General features: G+C 36.6%; 3 protein-coding genes across 3 annotated transcripts; 1 reads left to right on the top strand and 2 right to left on the bottom strand.

Annotated features, from left to right (window-relative positions):
- The first annotated feature begins 5,779 nt into the window (after positions 1-5,779).
- LOC113195108 (olfactory receptor 5B3-like) lies at positions 5,780-6,724 on the top strand. Its single transcript, XM_026406523.1, has one exon. It carries the CDS (start codon positions 5,783-5,785, stop codon positions 6,722-6,724), a length of 942 nt encoding a protein of 313 aa, XP_026262308.1. The 5' UTR covers positions 5,780-5,782.
- Positions 6,725-8,061: 1,337 nt separating this feature from the next.
- LOC113195109 (olfactory receptor 5B3-like) lies at positions 8,062-14,203 on the bottom strand. Its single transcript, XM_026406524.2, has 2 exons — positions 13,301-14,203; positions 8,062-8,106 (listed from the first exon to the last, which is right to left on the bottom strand). The coding sequence occupies exons 1-2, from the start codon at positions 14,201-14,203 to the stop codon at positions 8,062-8,064; spliced, it is 948 nt and encodes a 315-aa protein (XP_026262309.2).
- An 8,542-nt stretch (positions 14,204-22,745) lies between these two features.
- On the bottom strand, positions 22,746-23,693 carry LOC113195110 (olfactory receptor 5B3-like). Its single transcript, XM_026406525.2, has one exon. It carries the CDS (start codon positions 23,688-23,690, stop codon positions 22,746-22,748), a length of 945 nt encoding a protein of 314 aa, XP_026262310.2. The 5' UTR covers positions 23,691-23,693.
- Between the last annotated feature and the right edge of the window lie 941 nt (positions 23,694-24,634).

Raw genomic sequence — 24,634 nt, forward strand, 5'->3', positions numbered from 1 at the left:
AGTATGTAATGTCCATCTTTATCCCTTTTGAGTAACTTTGGCTAGAAGTCTAGTTTATTTGGCATGAGGATGGAAACCCCTGCTTGCTTCTGCAGTCCATGTGAGTAGTATGATTTTTCCCAACCTTTCACCATCATTCTGTGTATGTCTTTTCCTATCAGATGAGTCTCCTGGAGGCAGCATATTGTTGGGTCTTTTTTTTTTTTTGATCTAATCTTCTATCCTATGTCTTTTGATTAGTAAGTTTAAGCCATTAACATTCAGGGTTATTTTTGATACGTGGTTTGTATTCCCAGCCATAATTGTTTATTTTTGTTATTTAACGTCACTTGATTTTCTTCTTTGATTAGTTTTTTCTTTAGGGTACTACCTCCCTCTGCTGATTTTCATTGCTGTTTTTGTTACTTGTATTCTTGATTGTTGTCATTCTTCCTGGAATGAGATGAAATTTCAGTGTAATTTTAATTTGTTTTTCTCTAATTGCTAGAGATGTTGAACATTTATTTATATAAATGCAGACCATTAGTATTTCTTTTTTTTTTTTAAGAAATGTCTGTTTAGTTCCTTTGCCCATTTATTGACTGGTTTATTTGTGGGGTTTTTTTTTTTTGGTTTGTTTGTTTGTTTTGGTTTGGTTCTTTGTTTATCCTGGACATTAATGCCCTATCCAAGATGCAAGGGGCAAAGATTTTCTCTGTAGGCTCTTTCTTCACACTCTTGATAGTTTCCATTGTTATGAAGAAGTTTTGTACTTAGGTGCCATCCCAAATACTGATTTATTATTTTAATTCTTATGGTTTTTTGTGTCTTGTTAAGGAAGTTGGTTCCTTAAATGTTGGAGTGTTGTGCTCACATTTTCTTCTAGCATGTGCAGGGTTTCTATTCTCATCTTTGGTCTTTGATTCACTTTGTGTTGGGTTTGTGCAGGGTGATAGATAGAGGGTAAACTTCATTCTACTCTATGGGAATTCCTAGTTTTCCCAGCACAATTTGTTGAAGGAGCTAACTTTTCTCCAATGTATGCTTTTGGCACCTTTGTCATGCATGAGATAGCAGTATTTATGTGGGCTTGTCTCTGTGTCTTCTATTCTATTCATTTGGTCTTCATGTCAGTTTTGATGCCAAAACCATGCTGTTTTTGTTCCTAAAGCTCTGTAATATAATTTAAGTTCCAATATTATGACTCCTCCTGCTTCACTTTTCTTGTTATTATTGCTTTGCCTATTCTGGGCCTCTTATTTTTCCAAATAAATTTCATGACTGCTTGTTCTATTCCTATGAAGAACATCAACACAATTTTGATGTGAAATGCATTGAATTTGTACAATGCTTTTGGTAATATGGCAACTTTGACAATATTCTGCCCAAACTGTATGATTCTAACAGCAGCAGAATGGCATAAATACAGACACATACACCAGGGAATAAAATAGGCCAGAAGTAAACCCACACATAATCTTCAGACTGATTTTTGACAAGGGTGCTAAGAACACAGATTGGAGAAAGGAGAACCTTTTAAATAAGTGATGTTTGGAAACTGAAAACTCATATGAAAAAAAATATGAAATTAGAAAATTATCTCTTGCCAGTTTTATAAATCAACTCAAAATGAATTAAAAGCTTAAGTGTATAAATATAAATTATGATGCTAATAAAAAGAAATATAGGGTGAAGCTTCAACATAAGAATTGCCAAAGAATTTTGGAGAAGACTGCATCTACAAGAGCACAGAAAACAAAACCAAAAATAGACAAATGAGATTACATCAAACTAAGAAGCTTTTGTATAGCAAAAGAAACCATCAACAGATTAGCAAGAAAGCCTACAGAATGGTAGAAAATCCTTGAAACATGTACATCTGAAAAGGGATTTATATACAGAATACAGAAGAAACTCCAAAACTCAACAGAAAAAAAATGGGATGAAAACTGGGCTGTAGACATTTGAAAATGCAAGACACAAAAATGGTCATCGGGAATATGACAAAATGCTCCAGTTCACTAATTATCTGCAGAAGACAAATCAAATCCACAATGAGATATCACCTCACCACAGTAAAAATGGCCTTCTCAAAAAAATTAGAAATAACCAGCCCTGCCTAGGAAGGATGTGGAGGAAAGGGATCCTACACACCCTGCTCATGGTAAAGTAGATCAGCCTGGTCAGTAAGGAGGTTATGAAAAAAATTTAAAAATAGAACTACCATGTGGTACAGCAATCCCATATTGACTCTAAATTCACAGGCAATGAAGTTAGCATGTCAGGGAGACCTCTGCACCACTGTGTTCCTTGCAGCACTATTTACAATAACAGAGAGAACCATGTATATTTGGGTGACTATAGATAACAATTATGTACCATGCATTTCCAAATAGTAGACAAAAGAATTTTGAAAGTTGTTAGTATTAAAAACAAATGGTAAGTGTTGGACAGTCATGTTTAACCTGACTTAAACAGTAAACAATGTGTATACCCACGCATATATACACATATATAAACATCTCAGGTACCCATATGTATATATACTATTTTTGTTTTGCATTTATCAGTTGAAAAATAATTTTATTTAAAAAATATAATAACCACCTTGATCCCTACAGACAGGTTAATTGCTTCAACCTTAGGAAAACGGAATGTGGATGTTCAGATATTCTCATAGGGGAAACCACCAGAGATCTCTGAGTTTCTATAATTCTCCCCAGATCTCTATGCATTAGCCTCTGAAATCTCAGTATGACTAAACATTATTGTCATTTAAGAAGGGACACATGCATGCCATTCCCCACTCGGGCATTCATCTGAATGACACTTTTTAATGCAAACAGCCCTTCTTCTGAAGAGAGGATTTCCTGTGAGCCTTCAATCAAGATCAGGGAAACAGTTAAAAGATAAAAATTACATGGATTTATTTTTAAATGACAATACCTTCACCATGTTTTATGGACCTCTCTTGTTTATTATTTATAGAGATGATCTATGAATTGTGAGAGACGTTATTGATCATCTTTGTATTATTACAAATAAGAAGGAGGTAAGTGGTTTCCCAAGAGCACAGAAAGAATTTGTAGATTCAGAAGTTGATCAGTGTTAATATTGCTGCCTCCATTTTCCCCTCCTTGGAGAAGTTGGAATGTTTAGATCATGACCTGAGAGAAAGTTCTAACCGTACCTGCGCAAAATTGCACATCTGGTTTTCATATTTCAAAATCACTATTCTGGATGGACTCTTCTTTCATCTATAACAAAGTGTTAAACTTCTATAGTTCATGAACATTTAAGTAAGAAATGGAATTCATTCAAAAGCAGTAGGTTGTCAAACCTCCTATGAGTTGTTTGCAAATAGAAAGAGATGCTTTCAAAATATTCCTGAAATATTGATGTGAGTTATTTGCAAATAGAAAGAGATGATTTCAAAATATTTCTAAAATAATGATGTAAATCTGGGGTCTAAAGGTCAAAATGGTGGGCATGGTACATTCAGTGATTTATATAACAAATCATGCTTCTTTCTGAAGACACTTATGAATCAAAATTAAGAGGTGGAGCTTTATTTATTTGTAATATGATCTTATTCACTATACATTTGTACCTCATTAGAGGTTAAAAAATAATTACACATAAAACAACCCTAAAACTCAGAATGGTGAAATGATCCTTCTTTCAACCACAAAAGGGTCCTAAGTGAATTAACATGCTTTCATCTGCATTACAACACTTTCATAATCATATCATTTTTTTCTCAGGAGGTATATTTAACTTGGAAATCGCGAATCTTCCTCATACTATCTGTTTAACTTTGCATACCTTTTCAAATCCTGCTTCCTTACTGTGCAGTAGGAATAAGCACACAGCCTAACTTACATATGCACACTTATTTGTAAATACATTATAATTTTCATGTGCTATTCTTCTAGAAAATATATTCTAGAGCATGGTTTATGGTAAACGTGATCGTGTGTGTGGAGACCGGCAACGACAATGTCTTCAGGGACAGGCTCATAAATTGAAGTGACCAAAGGCTTAGGAGAGAAATGTTAAGGAATAATAGTGACTTCAAAAAAAAAAAATGAAAGTTACTGTTATGACATAGAAACAAATTCAAATAAAATATTGTACAATGGGGATCTTACAATAAAGTTAGTGATCTAATGACAGGCCATAAAATGAAAAGTTTCAATACTGTGTCTCTATTGTTTGGCTATTTGATGACAGCAATAAGGGTAAGAATGAGTTTTAAGAACAACAGACTCTTACGCAAACTAAAATATGGATCTCAAGGAAGAAATTTTTAACAACAGTGGCCCACGTGGAATTTAGGAACAGCAATCACATGCTTGGTTAAGGGCAGACTGAGAAACAGTGAGGATTACACAATATTACAGTGACCCTGAATGGGGTAAATTGGGAGGAGAAGCTTCAAGAATTCTTTTACCTCACTGAGGACTGAAGGCCTGCTTGTTGGCATACCAAGTTGAGCTGTTATCCCATCCTAATAATAATGTGACATTAACATTTCTAAGTTTTTTTTTAGCATTTTATTGTATTTTATGTATTTATTATCTTAACTAATTCTCACAATAATGCTTCAAAGTAGGTCTCATTGCTTTCTTGATCTTATAGGTAGAAATATGATATTCAGGTGAGATGGTTCAGAACCAGTGTCTCTCAGGTGGAAATGGTAAGTGTGATATGTGTCTCTCCCAGGGACCTGAGCTCTGTGCCTGCTACTTTTGAGGATATGCTTTTCCCCAGAAATGCACCTGCAAGATAAGCCTGCTCCCATGACCACAGTTATCCAACTGCATCTACTATGCAAAGAGATGTGCTACAGTGGCTGAGAAGGAAAACTTCTCTTCAAGCTAATCAATAGTTAATGCTTAAAACCACACCATCCATGTGAACATTTGCAGACAAGCTGCTGAGAGATCCAGGCAATTTCACCATTCAATCCAGACCTTGTTAATTCATGGAGGACACTACTGTCATTGAAAAAGGGGTCATTTCAACTCTTCTGAATTTTTGTTTTATTTGTTTTGTTTAACCTCCAACGAGAGGAAAATGGAATTACCATTTAATCAACCATTTTCTTATTCACTGTGAAACCAAATGCTGAGTTTGAACCAAAGGAGATAATGAGTCATTTTAAGCTCAGTTCAACACAGTTTTATTTAAACTCACTTTAGAACTTTGGATTTAGAAACCATTTATTATGCATTGAAGGGTGGGTATGTGTCCATAGCTGAGATCATCAATTAATATTTTTGCAAATAGGAATAACTTAACTTCTTCTGCTGTATAATTTATATGAATGTGACAACTAACCAAACTCATAATATTTTAATATCATCCTGCTGGGACTAACCAAGAAGAGAAGAGTGTGAACACACATCTCAAATGTCTACAGCAGTTCTTGAGGTGAGCAACATGGAAGTCTTAGCTTTTACTGAGCTCAAGAGAAGTTGATTCATAAATAGATATATCCAGGCAAGTCATCTTTATCACTTTAAGTTGTATATGACTTAACAAATGTTTAAGATTTTAACATTGTGCACATGATCCAATGAATTCCTGAGATTCATAGTACGCAGCACTGTAATATAATTAATGCATTCAATTTTATTATGAAGTCCATATTTTTTCTGGACAATCTTGAAATACTAGTTTTTTCTACAGTACCAGAATAATTCTTACACTATAATTTCCAATTTCATTTAATTTATTTTTCTTATTTTCCTTATTTTCTAGTGGTTACAAGGCATGCAGTTACTCTGAGATAACACTGATGGAGAACAAAACAGAAGTGACACACTTCATCCTGCTGGGACTAACCAATGACCCAGGTTTGCAGCTTCCCCTCTTTGTGACTTTCCTCTTTATCTACTCCATCACTCTGGCTGGGAACTTGGGGATGATCATGTTGATTGTCTTGGACTCCCGTCTCCACACTCCCATGTACTTTTACCTGGGTAACTTATCTCTAGTGGATTGTTGTTACTCCTCAGCTGTCACTCCCACAGTCATGGCTGGGCTCCTTCTAGGAGACAAGGTCATCTCCTACAATGCTTGTGCTGCTCAGATGTTTCTCTTTGCAGTCTTTGCTACTGTGGAAAATTGTCTCTTGGCCTCAATGGCTTATGACCGCTATGCAGCCGTGTGTAAGCCCCTGCACTACACCACCACCATGACAAGTGTGTGTTCTTGGCTGATTTCAGGCTCTTATGTCATTGGTTTCCTAAATGCCTCCATCTACACTGGAGACACATTCAGTCTCACCTTCTGCAAGTCCAATGTGGTCCACCATTTTTTTTGTGACATTCCAGCAGTCATGGTTCTCTCTTGCTCTGATAGACACGTGAATGAGCTGCTTCTAGTGTACATTGTGAGTTTCAACATCATTTTTGCTCTTCTGGTAATCTGGATATCTTACACGCTTATTTTTATCAGCATCTTAAAGATGCACTCAGCTTCAGGGCATCGGAAGGCTATATCCACCTGTGCCTCCCACTTTACTGCGGTCTCTATTTTCTATGGGACGGTTATCTTCATGTATTTACAGCCCAGCTCTAGTCACTCCATGGACACTGATAAAATTGCATCTGTATTCTATACTATGGTCATCCCCATGCTCAACCCTGTGGTCTACAGCCTGAGGAACAAGGAGGTCAAAAGTGCTTTCTTAAAGCTCAAAAATTCATTAAATTTTTGGAATCAAAATAATCTTTAGGATTTTGATTTTACCCTTGTGATATGATATGCACTATTCCTGGATTCATCTCTATCAAATCTTCATGTACTGAGTTACACTGAGATTACACTAAAGTTACACTCTTGTCGTGATACCCTTACTTCTGTAAACCTTTATTTCCTGGGAAAAAGGAAATATTATACCCAGAAATAAATGCCTGAGGGAAAATGACTAAATTATCTTGGGATCTTCTTGTCAAAATCCTCATTAAGGATTTTTATGTATTCACTCATTTCACATGTAAACTTTGTACCACATGTTAACACACACGTGTGTAGAACAAGTGCAGAAAATAGCCCATAAACAGAAAAAAATGGAGCAGGTGTCTTATGCTATCACTCACATAGGGTGTGGTGGATTTGTCAGAATTAAATGTAATGTAACTGTGGTGGTTAGTTTTATGTGTTGATTCGACTGGATTCCCAGATAGCTGGGAAAATACTTTTCCTTTTATGTTGGTGATTGTGTTTCTGATAGAGTCTAGTATTTAAAACAGTGGATGTCGGTAAAAAGATCTGTCCTCATTAATGTACGTGTCTATCATCCAATCCAACGAGGGCTCACCCAAATAGAACAAAAGAGTAGAGGAAGGGCATGTTCTCCCCACTCCTCTCTATTTCCTTCTCTCTCTTTTAACTGAGACACCCATCTTCTCTCACTCTATGATCTCTCTACTGATCTGTTCTTGAATCTTGGGCCTTACGTCTTCAAGAGCAGCATCAGCTACTTTACCTCTCTTAGAGCTTTGAACTCAAGAGTGGAATAACCACTTGCTTTCCTTTGTCTCCAGCTTACATATAGCACATTAAGGAACCTTACAGCCTCTACAATTACAGAATGCAATACCCATAATAAATTTCCTCTTATATGAAAATTCATATATATTATATACATTATATAATCAAAGGATATATATATCTCCTTTGGAGAAACCTAAAACACTCAAGTTTAAAAAACCTAATATAATATATTGTTTGGGTATTATAATACAAATTTTGGCTGATATTTTTCTAATTTTTCACTATCATTCTAATAGTTCTATTTTGAGAAGAAAAATATGCTGTATAACTAAATGTATGCACTTTTATTAGCACAGTTTAGCAAGAGATGCAAAAATGGTGGCATCCCATATGAATTCATATTTCTCTTTGACTAAGTCCTTCTTGCAAGCAAGATGGCCATATTTTAATTTTCAAAAGGATAAAATTGACAATAAGAAAGTTCAGGAGAAATAAAAGTATATTTAATATACTGATGTATTACTACGAACTTTCAGAGTATTTAAAAATTAAAGTTTGTAGTGGAATTGTATTACCTCAAACTTTCAGACTACTAAGTGAGCATTTTGCTTTTTGCAAATTCTTTGAGATTGTTAATAGTTAAATCGGACCATTCATTTTTATTTCAGTTGAGTTGCGTTCTCTCTTATCACAACTCCAAGCATGCTCCTGCCCGAGGGCCTTTGAGAGTCATGTTCCCTGAGGCAATGCCCTCCCTCCATTCAGGTCTTTGCTTCAATGTCACCCTGTCATGGAGTCCTTCCCTGACCACCTGCATGAAATAGTCACTCTTCACTCACCACGTAAGATGATCCCTCCTCCTATGTCTTCATAGTTCTTATCAACCTTCTCCCAGTATGTATTTGTTCAGCTATATCTTATTTATCTCCCCTAACTAGAATTTGAACTCTGAGAAGAGTGACTTTGTTATGCTCTCGTGATAATTGTCACCTGCATAAATGTTTCACAGTCGATTCTAATAAATATTTATTAAATGAATAAAATCATCGAGTTATGAGTTAATTGTACTGAGTTTAATATTTTGAAGTTTTGAGTCTTTTTAAAGGACATGAATCCTGCATAATGAAAACCTTCTAGATCAACATTCAGTGCATTTGAAGAGGCACAGCTAGTTTTCTGTTTTGCTGGAACAATATTTTTCTGCATTGCCACTCAATCTCACACTCCTTATTTATAGGAAAAATGCCTCCCTTAAATCCCAACATCAAGTCAATCATTCCAAACCTTTAATAATGTTTAGTAGGAAGGGTTGTCTCATTAAGAGACAAGTGATATATTATAGAAGTATTATTTTATAATCATAAAACACATGAAATATAAAATTAGAGTATTCTTATCTGATTATGTTTGAACAATTATTATTCATATACAAATTATATGATAAATGGAAATGATCCTAAATTCTATGTAGAATATAAACTTGATAATATTTGCCATTAGAAAAAAATAAAGTGCATTCAACATTTTAATAGAAAGTACAACCTTCTCTTTTCAATCTTCAGGGAGCTGAATAGTATGTAAAACCTATATATAGGAAAACATGTCCATGTGTAATTTGCAACTCTTATAATTAGGAGGCCTCTGCATTATTTCATTTGTAGTTTTGGATCAAATGTACTGCAATGGTCTTGCTGTTCCTTGTGCAGCTGTGTAATATCAAACAAGTATTCACTTCTCTTCTATAGTCCCAGTTCTAGGGGAAATCACTCCTAATTATCACTGTAAGGGTTATTTAATTGCATAATTTCAGAGGATTTATGGAAAATTATGAGAGACTGTGTAATGCTGCCATATGACACTGTGGCAGCACAATGATGGATCCCAAAGAGATCCAAGTCCCAATTCTGAAACTTTCAGTGTTCCTCTATGTGGCTCTGAAGGACTCTGTAGATGTGAGCAAGTTAAGGACTTGAAGAATAAGAATTGAGGAAAATCTTTAGGGTAAAGGAGGAATCAGGAAGAGGGAGCATGGGAAGGAGTAGGAAGATACTGGAGAGGAGATTGGCCAAATTATGTTTCTCTGTATGTACAAAGACACCACTATGAAACTCACCATTCTGTATAACTAATGCACACCAATAAAAAGAAATTTTTTAAAAAGAATATGACGTCATCCAGGATTATCTCTGTGAGTCCTAAAAATATAGAGAAAAAAAGGTAGGGGGGAATCCCACGAAAATAGAAGAGAGATCAGTGGAATGGAGGAAGGGGATTGAAGAGGAGGGAGAAGGGATGGGAAAAGAGAGCAATGGTGGAATGAAACTCACCAAACTACCGTGTGTGTGTGTGTGTGTGTGTGTGTGTGTGTGTGTGTGTGCGTGAGAGAACATATCACAGTGAGTTTCCCCTTTGTGTATATCTATAATGTGCTAATTTTAAAGAGCTATGCATACACAGAAGAAAGACCAGTAGAATGAGGAAAGGGAGCAAGTGAGGGAGGAGAAGAGGGAAAGAGGATGTACTGGGAATTGAAATGGTGCGCATGACGTTTCATGCTTGTATAATTATGTCAAAATGAACCCCAATGTTATGTGTAATTATAATGCACTAATAAAAATGAAAAAAATTCTTGTATCCTTATAAAATACAGTTAGAAACATTTAACCATAGGCAAAACAAGATTCCACAAAGTCACCAGGGTGACAAACTGAAGCCATGTGACCAGAGGGCATGGAATTCCACAACCCATGGAGGATGAAAGAGGCAAGAAACGCAGTGTCCCCTGGAGCCGGTGAAGGGACCTCAGCTCTGAGAGACCATGGATTCTGCTCGTGGAGATGATTTCACACTTCTGGATTCCTTAACTGTGGAAGAAAAAATATGTGCTGTTGTAAACCTCCACGTTTCAGTACTTTGCTAACAGCAGTCACTGGAATTAATACAAACCCTCACCAGGTGTTTTCCATGTAATAATTTTTATTACTATGGCACATTTGCTTGGGGTAATTCACCAGGAAAGTCCTGGAATTTCATTTGTTGGGAAGTTATCTGTGATTGATTCACTCTCTACTCTTATAGATATATTCAGATTTCCTTTTTCTCTAGAGTTGGTTTTTAGTAGTGTGTATTCCAGGAATTTGAATTTTATCTGTTATCCAGTTTGATGGTATGCAGCTATATATAATATTTTTTTATATTATTCTTATTTTTATAAGGGTAGACATGATATCCTTGCTTTCACTTATTAATTTAATAATTTTAGTTTTCTCTTTTCTTTTCATAGTCTGTAGAGTTTTGTCATTTTGAATAATCTTTCCAAATAATCAATTTTTTGTTTTGTTGATTTTTATTATTATTTTGTTACATTTTGTTTTGTTTATTCAGCTTTGATCATAGTTTCTTATTTGCGCTCCTTTCAGATTCTGTTTTCACAGTTAATCCTTAAAGTTTTGAGTTAGCTTAAACACTTGAGATTATTTTTTAAAATTTTTGTCACTTAGAGTTATAAATTTCCTATGACCACTGTGTCTGCTTCCTATCACAAACTGGGATATGTTGTTTTTTCAAATTCGTTTTTCTATAACTATTTTTACATTTCTTTTGATGTTTTTTACCCAATGATTATAGATGAGTTTGTTCTTCACTTTTATGTGTATATTTAATATTTTCCTTGTTATTTATTTCTAGTGCCATTGCATTGTGATTGGTGAAGCTATTTTATCTGAGTTAAATCTTTAAAGCTTATTCAGACTTGGTTTTCAGCCTAATATAGGGTTTGTCAGACTGACTGATTCATAGGCAATTTGGAATTCCACTGCTCTTGGGAACAGTACTCTGTATATATCTGTCTGTATGGCTTAGATTGTGGGTTTGCTCACATCCTCTGCTTCTTATTGATTATCTCTAGCCATTATAGTCATTATTGAAATGAGGTACTGAGGTCTTCAGCCCTCGTTGCAGAAACATTTAGTTTTGTTGTCAACATTTGCTTTTATATTCTGGGCCTCTGTTGTGTGTGTGTATGTGTGTGTGTGTGTGTGTGTGTATATATATATATATATATATATATATATATATATATATATATACACATTTTATATATACACATTTATATATTATCTACATTTACTTTCCTAATTAATTGTCCCTGTTATCAATATACGATATCTTATTTCACTCTTCTAAGAACAATTTTTGACTGCCAGTCTATTCTATTATTAGTATCATCATACTAAAAAGAAACCTGTTTTGGTTTCCATTAGTATGGTATATATATTTTTCCTTCCTTTTACTTCCAGTTTGTTCCTTTCAACGTAAACAGGTGTTTCTAGGCATTATTCAGGTTAATTCTATTTTTCTTATAAGTTCTTTCAAATCTTTAATTGGTGAGTTTACACTTAAGCTCCTAATGAAAACGAAGCATTTACATCTCCATTTTTGTATTTAGTATATATACAAGTGTGTTCACATGCACACATGTGTACAGAGGCAAAGAGGTAAGAATGGGGGAAAGAGAGAATTAAAAACAGAGGAAAAAAGCAGAGAGAGGGGTTTGTCATTGGGAATTGACAAATTCTGGAGGTGAGCAAGTCCAAATCAATAAGCTTGGAGAGTTAACAAAGGCTGAAGAATTGAAGGCTGACTTTCAATGTGAGGCAGAAATGTAGGAAAGCACATGATTCAATCCATTCAAAGGTTAGGATGGATCACCATTAATTTTTTCATTGCCTGGTGGTTCAGAGGCATGAGGAACACAAAGTGATTAAGCAGCAATTTTAACTTCCAGTTCAATGGAATCACTCTCATATTTCCTGGAGGAAGATTTCTCACTCCCATTCATGTCACTTCCACTTTTACCTATTTCTGGACCTATGAATCTTGGTGATGGGTGAAACAAAAGCATTTGTTGATAACAATTCTGAGCATATTGGATAAGAAGAATGCATCTGGAATAAAGGAGATCCCTTAGGACTTCTCTCAGTATAAATGTGCCTTGTGATTAAGTATAAAGGAAAATTATAACAATTCAATTAAAGCAGAACAACTAAGATCCCAGTTCCTTCAGAAATGAAGTTTTGGATATTCCCACCAAATAAGAACATGACCAGCTGACGTGCTTGTTAAAGCTAAAGGCAATAACAGAATGATTAGCAGAAGAAGGCAGCTATGAATACCAGTTCTGACTACATCACCATTAAAGAAATTAAAATTGCTATTGTCATGAATATCTCTTCTTTATTTTGTTATTGATATATGTGTGCTTGCCTCCTTATATAATCTATTTCTTCCCTACGTAATCCCATTATCATGAAACACAAGATGTGTTGCCTTAGATCATGCTATTTGGATATCTCAATGCAGTAAAGTTGAATACATGAAATTCACCACCACAAAGAGCCACATTACAGGTAATTCTGGTAAATCATCTACATCCATGGGTACCTGTCATCATTGGATGCCTGCATGCATTTCTTCTATGTATGGGCCTATTAGAGCTCATATTATGTACATTTGCATTTGAATGTGGTAGAAAGAAACCACATGTAAAATGAATGGATGCATTAATATCTTAATGGGGTTTTGACAAGCTGGTCCTAAGATATTGTAACCATTCTCCTTTAGGTACTAATTTTAAGAAATAATACTTGCAGATCTAAGGATATCATTTTAAGAACTTAGCTTCAGTGTGGTCCATAAAATGTCTACATACATGGAAAAGAGCTAAGTGAAATAAATCCAGGAATCATGCATCCACAAAGTAAAGACAAAACTTCTAAAGATTATTTTTCTTCCAACAAATAAAAATATCCTTGACCTTTAGGAATGCACTCTTGACCTCCTTGTTCCTCAGGCTGTAGACCACAGGGTTCAGCATGGGGATGACCATGGTGTAGAACACAGAGGCGATCTTGTCCGTGTCCATGGAGTGACTGGAGCTGGGCTGTAAGTACATGAAGATACTGGTCCCATAGAAAATGGAGACTGCAGTGAAGTGGGAGGCACAGGTGGACAGCGCCTTCCTATATCCTGAGCCTGAGCACATCTTTAAGATGGTGACAAAAATGAATATGTAGGATATCCAGATAACTAGGAGTGCAAAAAAGATACAGAAACTCACAATATAAATAAGAACCAGTTCACTAATGTGTCTGTCAGAGCAAGAGAGAACCATGACTGCCGGAATATCACAGAAAAAATGGTGGATCACATGGGACAAACAGAAAGACAGACTGAATGTGTCTCCAATATGGATGGAGGCATTTAGGAAACCAATCACATAGGAGCCCGTGACCAGACTTGCACACACATTTCCTGTCATGGTGGTGGTGTAGTGCAGGGGCTTACACACTGCTGCATAGCGATCGTAGGCCATTGAGGCCAACAGGTAGTTTTCCACAGTAACCAGAGCTGCAAAAAAGTACATCTGAGCAGCACAAGCATTGTAGGAGATGACCTGGTGTCCTATCAAGAGCCCAGCCATGACTGTGGGAGTGACAGAAGAAGAGGAACAAAAGTCCACCAGAGACAGGTTACCCAGGAAAAAGTACATGGGAGTGTGGAGACGGGAGTCCAACACAATCAACAGGATCATCCCCAGGTTCCCAACCAGAGTGATGGTGTAGATAAAGAGGAAGGTTACAAAGAGGGGAAGCTGCAGACCTGGGTCATTGGTCAGTCCCAGCAGGATGAAGTGTGTCACTTCTGTCCTGTTCTCCATCAATGTTTTCTGAGAATCCTACATGGTCTGTAACAACATCAGCAACAAAGAACAGAATGATAAATAATTTGAATCAGAATTGGAAAGTATAGTTACAACATGTAACTATACTTTACAATTCTGCCAGTATAGCAATAACCTGTACTTGGAATATTTCCAGAAAAGCATGTTCTTGAAAAACCATGAATGCATTACTTGCATGCAGGGTACCATACCTTGAATCTGTAGAATCTTAATTATGTATGTAATTTTGAAATTTTATCACTTGTGGACAATTTATTTTTTATGAAAATTATTTGTATGACTCTATGGGCCAGTTCACTACTGATGACCTAGTAAAAGCTGACTCTTCCTTGTTGCCCACCTGCCTGGAACTGCTGTAGGCCCTGTGGGTGTGTATCCACTGTCTCCTCTCAACAACATTATGAGTTCAATTGACCGTTACTTCAAGTATATAGTGAACCACAAGAGAAATTTAGTCATAATTGCCCAAGTGTTAATGACAGCCTCAGCCCTGGACCCATGCCAATCTTTAACACATGTTGATTCATTCCTAAGTCTAAGGGTCTCATTTAATTTTAGATAAAATTGTTTTGAAATAATTTCATAATTACTCATTGTTCATTTTGTTTCCAACTAGGATTCATGGTGAATTTGAAAATGACTGAATAGGTGGAAAACTCATCTTGCTCACTGTATGTTTGCCTTTCATCAGTGGTAAAACAAATAAAATCTGGAAGAGTGAAATGATCCTTCTTTCAACCACATCTGTGTACTGACTAACTTTGCAAACTCTGAGTTGCACTGTGACCTTTCCCCCACAATCTCATGCTTACTATCACCAGCACATCTACACAAGGTGACAAACCATGTGCCTAAAAATACAAACTTTTAATCAAGCTGAAGATGAGTTTTACCTCTTGAATCAATGTAGCACATTTGTATGCATTGTCCACGTGCTGGGATCATGGGATGGGGGAGCAAGTTCAATGGGCAGATGCAGTTCTGTGTGAAGGCAGGTCATCTATCATAGCAGGCACGAAGCTTAGGTCTTGGAAGAGATGCATATCAAACCTGTCATTACTGCACAGCAGACACTAGTCCTAACCTACCTCCCCAAGACATCCCACTTTCATCTTAAAAGTGAAGTCAGAAAAGATATCTATGCTCAGGTATTATTATGAAAGTTAAATAAGGAAGTACCTTAAAAATAATAGAATGCTGGGTATTAAGCCTAGCCTCCTGAGTGCCAGCTATTCTGTTGTTAGGATGGAATTATGGTCCATGTTGATTTGATCAAGGTGAGTGCTGACATCCAGGGCTTTGGCTGTAGTAACTTTATAGTCTTGGAGCTTCCCTCTTCCCTCCCCAACTTTCCTTTTCCCCTGCATTAGGATCACTCACATTTCCTGTGATTTCCAGTGTCCTCTACCTTTACCTTAAACAAATGATTGTTGCTCCTGCAATTCCATGTGAGCTATTCATTAAAAAAAAAACTTCTTTAAAATCTGTGTTTTTACTTGAGTAAAGATCCATTTTTCTTATATTCATTCTTTCTCTTGTCACTTTCATAGCCAAGTCACAGAGCTCAAGGGTTGAAAGATCTATTTATGGGCTGTCTTGAGCTCAAAGACTTATTGTGGTGGCAGGATCTATATTTATTTAAATGCTTCATTGTATAGCAACAGTATTTCAAACTTCTTCATTCACTTTGTTCTGCCTAGGCTTGGCTTTGAATTTCGGTGCTTAATGTTCCATCTTCCTCAGTCTCCAGATCAACAGGGACTCTAGGAATGTGACACTGCACCTCGCTCTTTCTTATTTGAATGCAGCTTTGGGAAGCATATGTATTCAAAATTAACTACTATTCTTTCCCATCTTCCTGCTAGACCTTTGGCATTTTCAATTTTTGAGCTCACCCTTATGAAGTCATTGTGTTGGCCAACCTTTAATTTACAAGAACATTTTTAGCAAATATTAAATTTTACAACCAATGATAATGGCTTTGTGTACGAATGTGCATCTGTGTGTGCGTGTGTGTGTGTGTATGTGTGTGTGTGTGCATATAAGGATTATTATTATTTATTCTGTATTTTTATTCTTACATTACAATGAAGTAAATCCAGGGTGTATGCAGTTATCTGATCTTCAAAAACATTATATAGCTAATAACGAGAAAGACTAAAAATTCACAATTTAAAGCCATCTTCAACCTAATTAAAAAATGTATACTTTTAGTTACAGCATCATAAACACTAGATGTATCTAGTATTATATGTAGTAATAATCTATATAGTAATAATTTATGTGAGACTATAGGGAAAATTATAATGCATTCAGAGCATGCCAATTCATTTAGGACTCTTGTAATTTAATAAAGGATCATTTCACTATCTGGTTTTGTTGTTGATGATTTTTGTTTGTTTGTTTGTTTCTTTATCTTTAGTAATAGGTAAATATTTAGAGAAAAGATGACATCAACAGCTAACCAATCAACGTGCAATATGTCTTACTTTTTTGTCCATATTTTTGGAGAAATAGCACTGCTAAATTCCTCATGAAAAAAGTGTTGACATTCACACAACAGGCTCACCTCCAGTTTTAAGAGCAGCATTGAAAACAGCTCTTTCTCTTTAAAAACAGCTCACAGTAAGTACAACTGAACCTCTGCTTTTGCCTGAACTGTGCTTCTCTCTAATAATGTTCATGGAATATAGACTCTTACCATATTATTGGAAGAGAAAGAAGAGTCAATTCAGAACATTCAGTCTGAAATCATAAAGTAATCCATGGGCTTTCATGAGTGCATCAGAGGAGATCCCAGGAAGTGATCAAAAGTTTGCAAAATCTCTACAAAATAACATCAGCATGTATCAACTTCTGAGTCTTCCATGGATTCTTTGTGTTGTGGAAGAGTAACTTACCTCCTCTTTATTTGCAAAACAAACATGGTACAATTACATCTCTCACATAATGTTGTGTCTGAATATGGCAAACACAGGAAGTCTAGTGAATACTATGTGAAAAGCTTATTACTTCAAAGTCAATCAATGAAATTTTTAAATTTGAGTCTTTTTGGCTGTGGTTTGAAGGCTCATAGCAAATCCTCAGGTCAAAAGATGGCCCATAGATAGTAAGCACTGATTATCATTCAGATGAATAATTGGTGTCCAATGGGGAAGGCCATGAATGTGACCCTTTTAAAACAATGTGGTGTTGAGTCATACTGGGATTTCAGAGGCTAATCTTGGAGATCTGGTGAGGATTGCAGACTTTGAGACCTCTGGAGATTCCTCCCAGGAGAATATCTGCAGTTCTCATCCTACTTTTCTAGGGAAGAAGCAATTAAACAGTCCGTAGAGATTATGCTAGTTATATTCAGTGTGCACACATGTTTTGGTGTTACTTGTTATTTCTTATATTTCCTAATTAATGCATAATTTCCATAGGGTAACCCCTATAGTTTTAGCATCTAATTCCAAGAATTTTGTCTAGTGTATCATCTTGTATTCATTACCGCAGTCACTAAAACAAATTCTCTGAGTTGTTCTTTCATAACATCTCTCACGTCTTACACCTGCCATCATCTTATTTTGCCTTTGCTAGAATGTCCTTAAATATATCTTATAATATTTGATCTTTGAGTCTGACATTTTCATTTTACCCTTTGCGATCATCCTTATTGTCACCTATGTGATAGGACAATATTTTTGTTTTGAAGTAGTATATCACTATACGGAAATTACAATTTTTTTTTCCATTCTGCGGTTGAGTAACATCTGTGCTGGTTTTAGTGTTTGGCGATTATAAGTAGGCTGATCTAAGTATTCACTGAAATATTTTTGTGTTGACATAGGTGTTCATGTCATGTCATTCAATACCTAGCAGGCAGGATGATTTCTCAAATAAGAATTGTTATCTGAATAAGAAACTGCCAACCTGACTTCTAAAGAGACTCTTCCAATTTGACCTCCCCTTAGCAATCCATTCAAAAATTTTTTCACATCTTTATCAACATTTTCTACTGTACCTTTTAAAATTATTATTGTTCTCTTTCATTTTTGCTTGTTCTCTAATACACCTCCAGAAATCTCCCTTGCAAATCCTTATTTATTTTTAACACCTACCCTTATTACCCATATACCATTATTACAGCTCTGGCCTAGGAATGATTTCTTCTGGCAAAAAAAAGATGAGAGTCATTTTTTTTTTTTCATTTGCACGTTTGCTTTCCGTTCACACTCTCAAGCTGACTGATCAGAGATTTCTCAGGACAGGCACGTGTGATCATGACACGTTTGTTCTATGCATCTATGTTACTTCCCTTCAAATTGAAGCAGGGATTTAACCTTTTCAAACTTCAGCTTCTCTATCATAACAAAAGAGATGGTAAAATCTTGTCACCCTCATAGGATTTTCAAGAGCAGTATTACACGACATATACACAAAGCATAGCACAATTTGTCCACATATTGGGGGTTCTACAGGATAATTACTAAGCTCACTGTTTATCAATCTGATACAACAACATGGGTCACAAAAGTACAGCTACTAAAATAATTTCTCGGCTTCTTCATGTCTTCCTGCCCCATTTGACTAGGTAGGACATGTAATAGTTCTGGCTGAGGAAGAATCACTATATGTGTTTGCTCATGCATGATTCTCCATTTGTCTTTTCTCCTACCCTAGGAACCAGCAGGCTTCCTGTCCCAGCAGGTGCCTTCATCTTTGAGATATAGACAGAGCCCTCAACTAACCCACACAGCCTATGTGAACATGTAGGAGCATGAGCAAGAAACAATCATGGCCCCACAAGATATCAGAACCTAATATCTGTTGTCTGTATACATTATCTTATATGACAATGGCATTACAGTAGATTAAGTATAGTAAGATGAGAGATTAACTTGGTTTGTTTACTGCACCCTAAATTCAACTACCAATTCCATATAAAACCAAAACAGGAAAAATGGTAGATTGGGGTATCTCAATGGCCTGTTACTACACATAAACACTGAAAAAAAACCAATGAAAAATGTAACAAGGATCTTTCTGGGAAAGTGTTATTGAAAACTTGGAGGTTACAACTGCACATATTACTCTTCTTCAGTTCTGGAAACCAGAAGTGTGAAATCATCTCCATGAGCCCTTGTCCCTTGATAGGCTCCAGGGTACATTGCATTCCTTGCCTCTTCCATCCTCTAGGGGTTGTGGAATTCCATGCCTGTGGTCTTACCACTTCAATATTGTTTCCCTGGTGACTTTTCCAGCTCCTCTTTTGCCTAAGGTTAAATCTTTTTAACTCTATCTCATGAGGTAGAGGGGATTGCATCTTTAGGGAGCACACACAGATAATCCTGCATAATTTTTCCTCACTAAAATCCAAAACCACATCTGCATAGTCCCTTTTGGCACCTTGAACATTGAAATGTGTTAGAATTAGGACATAGATTTTGTGTGTGTGTGTGTGGGCGTGGGGGGACATTATTGAGCCTTCCATGGTGGGATACTGTGACATCCTACACTATCCTTGAAATTTTCCCATAAATCTGAGATAATTTTAAAACACTACAAAATCATTAAAATAGTAATTAGAAATGGTTTCAGTTGGAGAACTTTCACCGCAAATGTGGAAGTGAAGATCTATGTTAGACGACACTGCTCCACATGGAGCATCACAACCACACAGCAGGTTAGAGCCCAGTATTACAAATGCTAAGTTGAGGCCTCCTGCTTTATAGGAGAATCAGATACCAGGTGGAGTCCCATTCCTATAGGTAGGTTTTGTACAGCATCGAGGTGCCTGGGCTCTCTCTCGTCCACCGAGGAGGTCCATGGAACAGAGTAGAGGAGAGTGTGGCTGCTGAGTCGATACTCAAGACCTCCAGAGAACAAGCAGGAAGCAGGTCTGATTTTTTGCACAGTTACCACAGGCAGTAACTAAGCAGATTACAGGCAGCCACCAATGCAATTTCTGCTCACTGTCCTTGCAGCAACCAATCAAGGAGTGGGCCACGGAGCAAGCGCAGGGACTGCACATGTGGCCTCACACCCAGGGCTGTGCCTACAGGGTTAGCAGTCTGCCACTCACATGCCTAGCACGAGGTGAGTGGCCTGTCACTCAGACGTCCTTAACGTATGCCATGTATGCAGTACTCCATGCACTTGTCCCCACATTGAGGTCCCTCCAAATCAAAATTGAAAACATGAAGGTTGTGCTAATTTAGATCAGCATAGTTAACATATCACATTTATAATGACAAATATTGTCACATTGATATTCTACATAAAAAATCAGAATCATTTTTTATAATTTATGTATGTATTCTAATTGCTCAAGAATAACCATATATGAATTCTTTAAGTAATTTTATATTTAATGTGTCCTTCTGAATTATTATAATTGTTTGATACTATCAAGTGTTACTTGACACTTAATGAGACCTCACTTCCCAAAAAAACATTATGAGAGGGCTCGAAATGATCAACTTTGTGATGGGATTTCAAGGAAATCATTTTGTCTAAATACAAGGAGTGTGAGAAGTGAAAATATAGAAAGAATATTTCAAAAGAGCAGAAAATTACCTGTGCCTTTGGAATGCCCTGGATATTGTTCTAGAAGGATTTCATTAGTAGGAGTCATCACAAAACCAATGATTCAAAGAGTCAACATATTAGTACAATTAAACTCAAAGCTCAATTAGTTTATTCATCCATTTAACAAACATGTATTAGAAGATATTATGAAACAGACATGTATTCAGGTGCTGATGTTTATGTTGTGGACATAACAAAGTCACTGCTCTTGTGAAGTTCACATTCTGCTTGGGGGAGATAAATGAGATACAGTTGAACAAGTATGTAATAGGTGAGGGTTGATAAGAACTGTGAAGAATGATACAGGATGAGGGAAGGTTTAGGTAGTGAGTAGACAGGAACCAATATATATATATTGGTGGTCAGGGAAGGACTCCATGTTAGGGAAACATTGAAGCAAAGGTCTGAATGGGGGTGAGAACATTCTCATATAAGGAATCTTAAGTGAAAGACCCTGAGGCATGAGCATGGTTGGAGTTGTGAAGAAATACAAAAGACATCAATAAAAAAAAGAGAGACTGGGGAATAACTCGGCTTAAGTAAAACTGAATGTCAGCATTGATTTCAAAGCGTTTGCAGATGAAATTTAAAATGATATTTGTTACTCAGTTTAATTTTTAAACAAGATGAAAGTTGGTAGTAATAGATGAATACATTAAGAGGCTTTTTATCATTCCTGGATTTTCTTATATACTTTTTAAAATCTTTTTAAAAACCAAAATGTGGACATGTGGAAGGCACAAAATGCGTTAGTCAAATGGAAATATAAATTCATATGAGATAACATTTATTTATCTCTAATTAAAAAGTCCAAAGCACATATGCTAATAATATATCACATTTTTCTCAAAAGGACTCATAGAACAGCAGTAAAGGAAATAAATATCAGACAAAGTTTTGTTCTAGTACCTAAATCAAATATTAATTTATGATTATTAAACACTAGTATGTTAGTCTGGGTTCTCCAGTGAAATAGGATCAATAGGATATGGAGAGACCCATAAGAGGAGATTTATCAGGAATATAAGATCATGTAATTTGAAGTTTGGGAAGTCCCTTCATGTGCTACACACAAACTGAAGAGCAAGGAAAACAGGTGCTCAGTTCAGTCTGAGTTCAAATGACCGTGAAGAAGAAGTTGAGTGTGAGCGGTGTCAGTCTAAGAGAACGCAGGGCCAAATCAGCAGCTCTGGCATCCAAGAATGAGAGAAGATGGGTGTCCCAGCTGAAGAAGTGAAAGAGAGACAGGGCAAGGGGGAAAGAGTGAACAAGACAGAGACAGAAAGACAGAGAAACACACAGAGAGAGAGAGAGAGAGAGAGAGAGAGAGAGAGAGAGATACAGACATACAGACAAAAGAATAAGTGCTTCTCTACTTTAGCTATATTTATGGAAGCCTGAATGGGTTGGATCATGGCCACTGACATGAGCCTACTTCTTTAATAAGCTTACTACTTCAAATACTAGACTCTTTGGGAGACACATATACACATGAAGAAACATGCTTCATTGGCTACTTGGTTATCACTTTACCTACTCAAACTAACAAATAGAATTAAACACCACAAATAGTGCCATCACAATTAGTTCTGGTAAATATATCTCATCCATCTATATGCCATCTCATGGGACACCTGCATGAATTTCCTCTGTGTCTGGACTTTGTTTATCCATCATATTTGCATCAACATGTGGTAGGAAAAAAAGACACATGTAAAAAGGAGAGAATACAACAATATCATCAGTGAGGGTTTTCACAAGCAGACTCCTGAGAGAACTATTCTCATTTTGTTTTTCCGGACAAAATATTTCTTTTTTTCTTTTCCAGATAAGAACAGATAACAGTATCACTCAAGAACTTCAGTGTGGGGTTAAAATGCAACTCAGCACATGGAGGGAATGTGAGAGAAATGAACCCAGCAATTGTGCACCAAAATTCAAAATCCTAAAGATTACTTTGCTTCTGACAAATGAATAAACTCTTGATCTTCAAGAATGCACTCTTGACCTCCTTATTCCTCAGGCTGTAGACCACAGGGTTCAGCATGGGGATGACCATGGTGTAGAACACAGATGAGATTTTGTCCGTGTCCATGGAGTGACTGGAGCTGGGCTGTAAGTACATGAAGATAACAGTCCCATAGAAAATGGAGACTGCAGTGAAGTGGGAAGCACAGGTGGATATGGCCTTCCTATATCCTGCTCCTGAGTGCATCTTTAGGATGGTGATAAAAATGAACATGTAGGATATTAAGATAACTAGGAGAGCAAAAAAGATATTGAAGCTCACAATAGAAACAAGAACTAGCTCACTAACATGCCTATCCGAGCAAGAGAGAACCATTACTGCTGGAACATCACAGAAAAAATGGTGGACCACATTGGACTTACAGAAGGAGAGACTGAACATGTCCCCAATGTGGATAGAGGCATTCAGGAAACTAACAATGTAGGAGCCTAAGATCAGCCAGGTACACACACGTGTTGTCATGGTGGTGGTGTAGTGCAGGGGCTTGCACACTGCTACATAGCGATCATAGGCCATTGAGGCCAGGAGGTAATTTTCAACAGTACCAAAGGCTCCAAAAAAGTACATTTGAGCAGCACACGCATTGTAGGAGATGACCTTGTCTCCTAAAAGGAGCCCAGCCATGACCTTGGGAGTGACAGCTGAAGAGTAGCAAAAATCCACCAGAGACAAGTTACCAAGAAAAAAGTACATGGGAGTGTGGAGACAGGAGTCCAGGAGAATCAACAGGATCATCCCCAGGTTCCCAACCAGAGTGATGGTGTAGATGAGGAGGAAGGTCACAAATAGGGGAAGCTGCAGACTTGGGTCATTGGTCAGTCCCAGCAGGATGAACTCTGTCACTTCTGTCCTGTTCTCCATCAGTGATAGCTGCCAATCACTATATATTATATAATCACGAGGGGAAAAAACAGAATGATAGAGAAATTAATTGAAAGCATGCATACAAGTTGTACTTTGAGATTCTCCAAAAATAACATAGATATCAGAATCAAATTTGGTGCATTAATTATGCAAAGGGTTACATACTGTCAAATATTTAGACTCTTAATCAATCACGTACACAGTTTTTACAACTATTTGTTATCTGATATGTATAGTCAATTAAAAATTTGATCATAAGGACTATTGAGGATGAATCTGCCCAGGCTCCTCTGCTGAATTCACTATAAACTGACCCTTCCTTTTTGCCCACATTCCCAGAACTGCAGAAGGCCCTGAGGCTGTGTATCCACTGTCTCCTCTCAACTTCATGAGTTCTATTGGTTGTTCCCTCATGTATATAATAAAGCACAAGAGGTACAGTAATTTAATCATCATTTGCACAAGTGTTAATTGACAATCCTGGCTCTGGACACATGGCAACCTTTTATACATGTTGAGTAGTTCCTAAGTCTTAGGGTCTCATCTGAGTATTTTAACTGAATTTATGGTGAACAAAGGGTTTGATAGATGAGGGTAGTTTCATCTTATTCACTATACATTTTCCTCTAAGGATGACAAATAAAGAAATGAAAACCCAGAATGGTAAATTGACCCCTCTTTAATAATAAAATTATCATAAGTAAATTAAAAAATTCTGATTTGCATTTTAACCTTTTTCTCATGATAAAATGTTTATTATCCTCAGCATATCTGTCCACATTGATATGGTTGGTGTGATTGAAGCATAAACCATTGACTTAGATTGAATATGAGTTTGGCTTTGTAGCATCATAGCACATCTCTCCGCACAGCAGGTGTGGTAGGGTAACAAAGGGTGGAGGGACCCTGAGCTGCCTGGAGATGCTGTTCTGAGTGAAGGT

Source organism: Urocitellus parryii, chromosome 4, assembly GCF_045843805.1.
Source record: "Urocitellus parryii isolate mUroPar1 chromosome 4, mUroPar1.hap1, whole genome shotgun sequence".
Taxonomy (NCBI): Eukaryota; Metazoa; Chordata; class Mammalia; order Rodentia; family Sciuridae; genus Urocitellus; species Urocitellus parryii.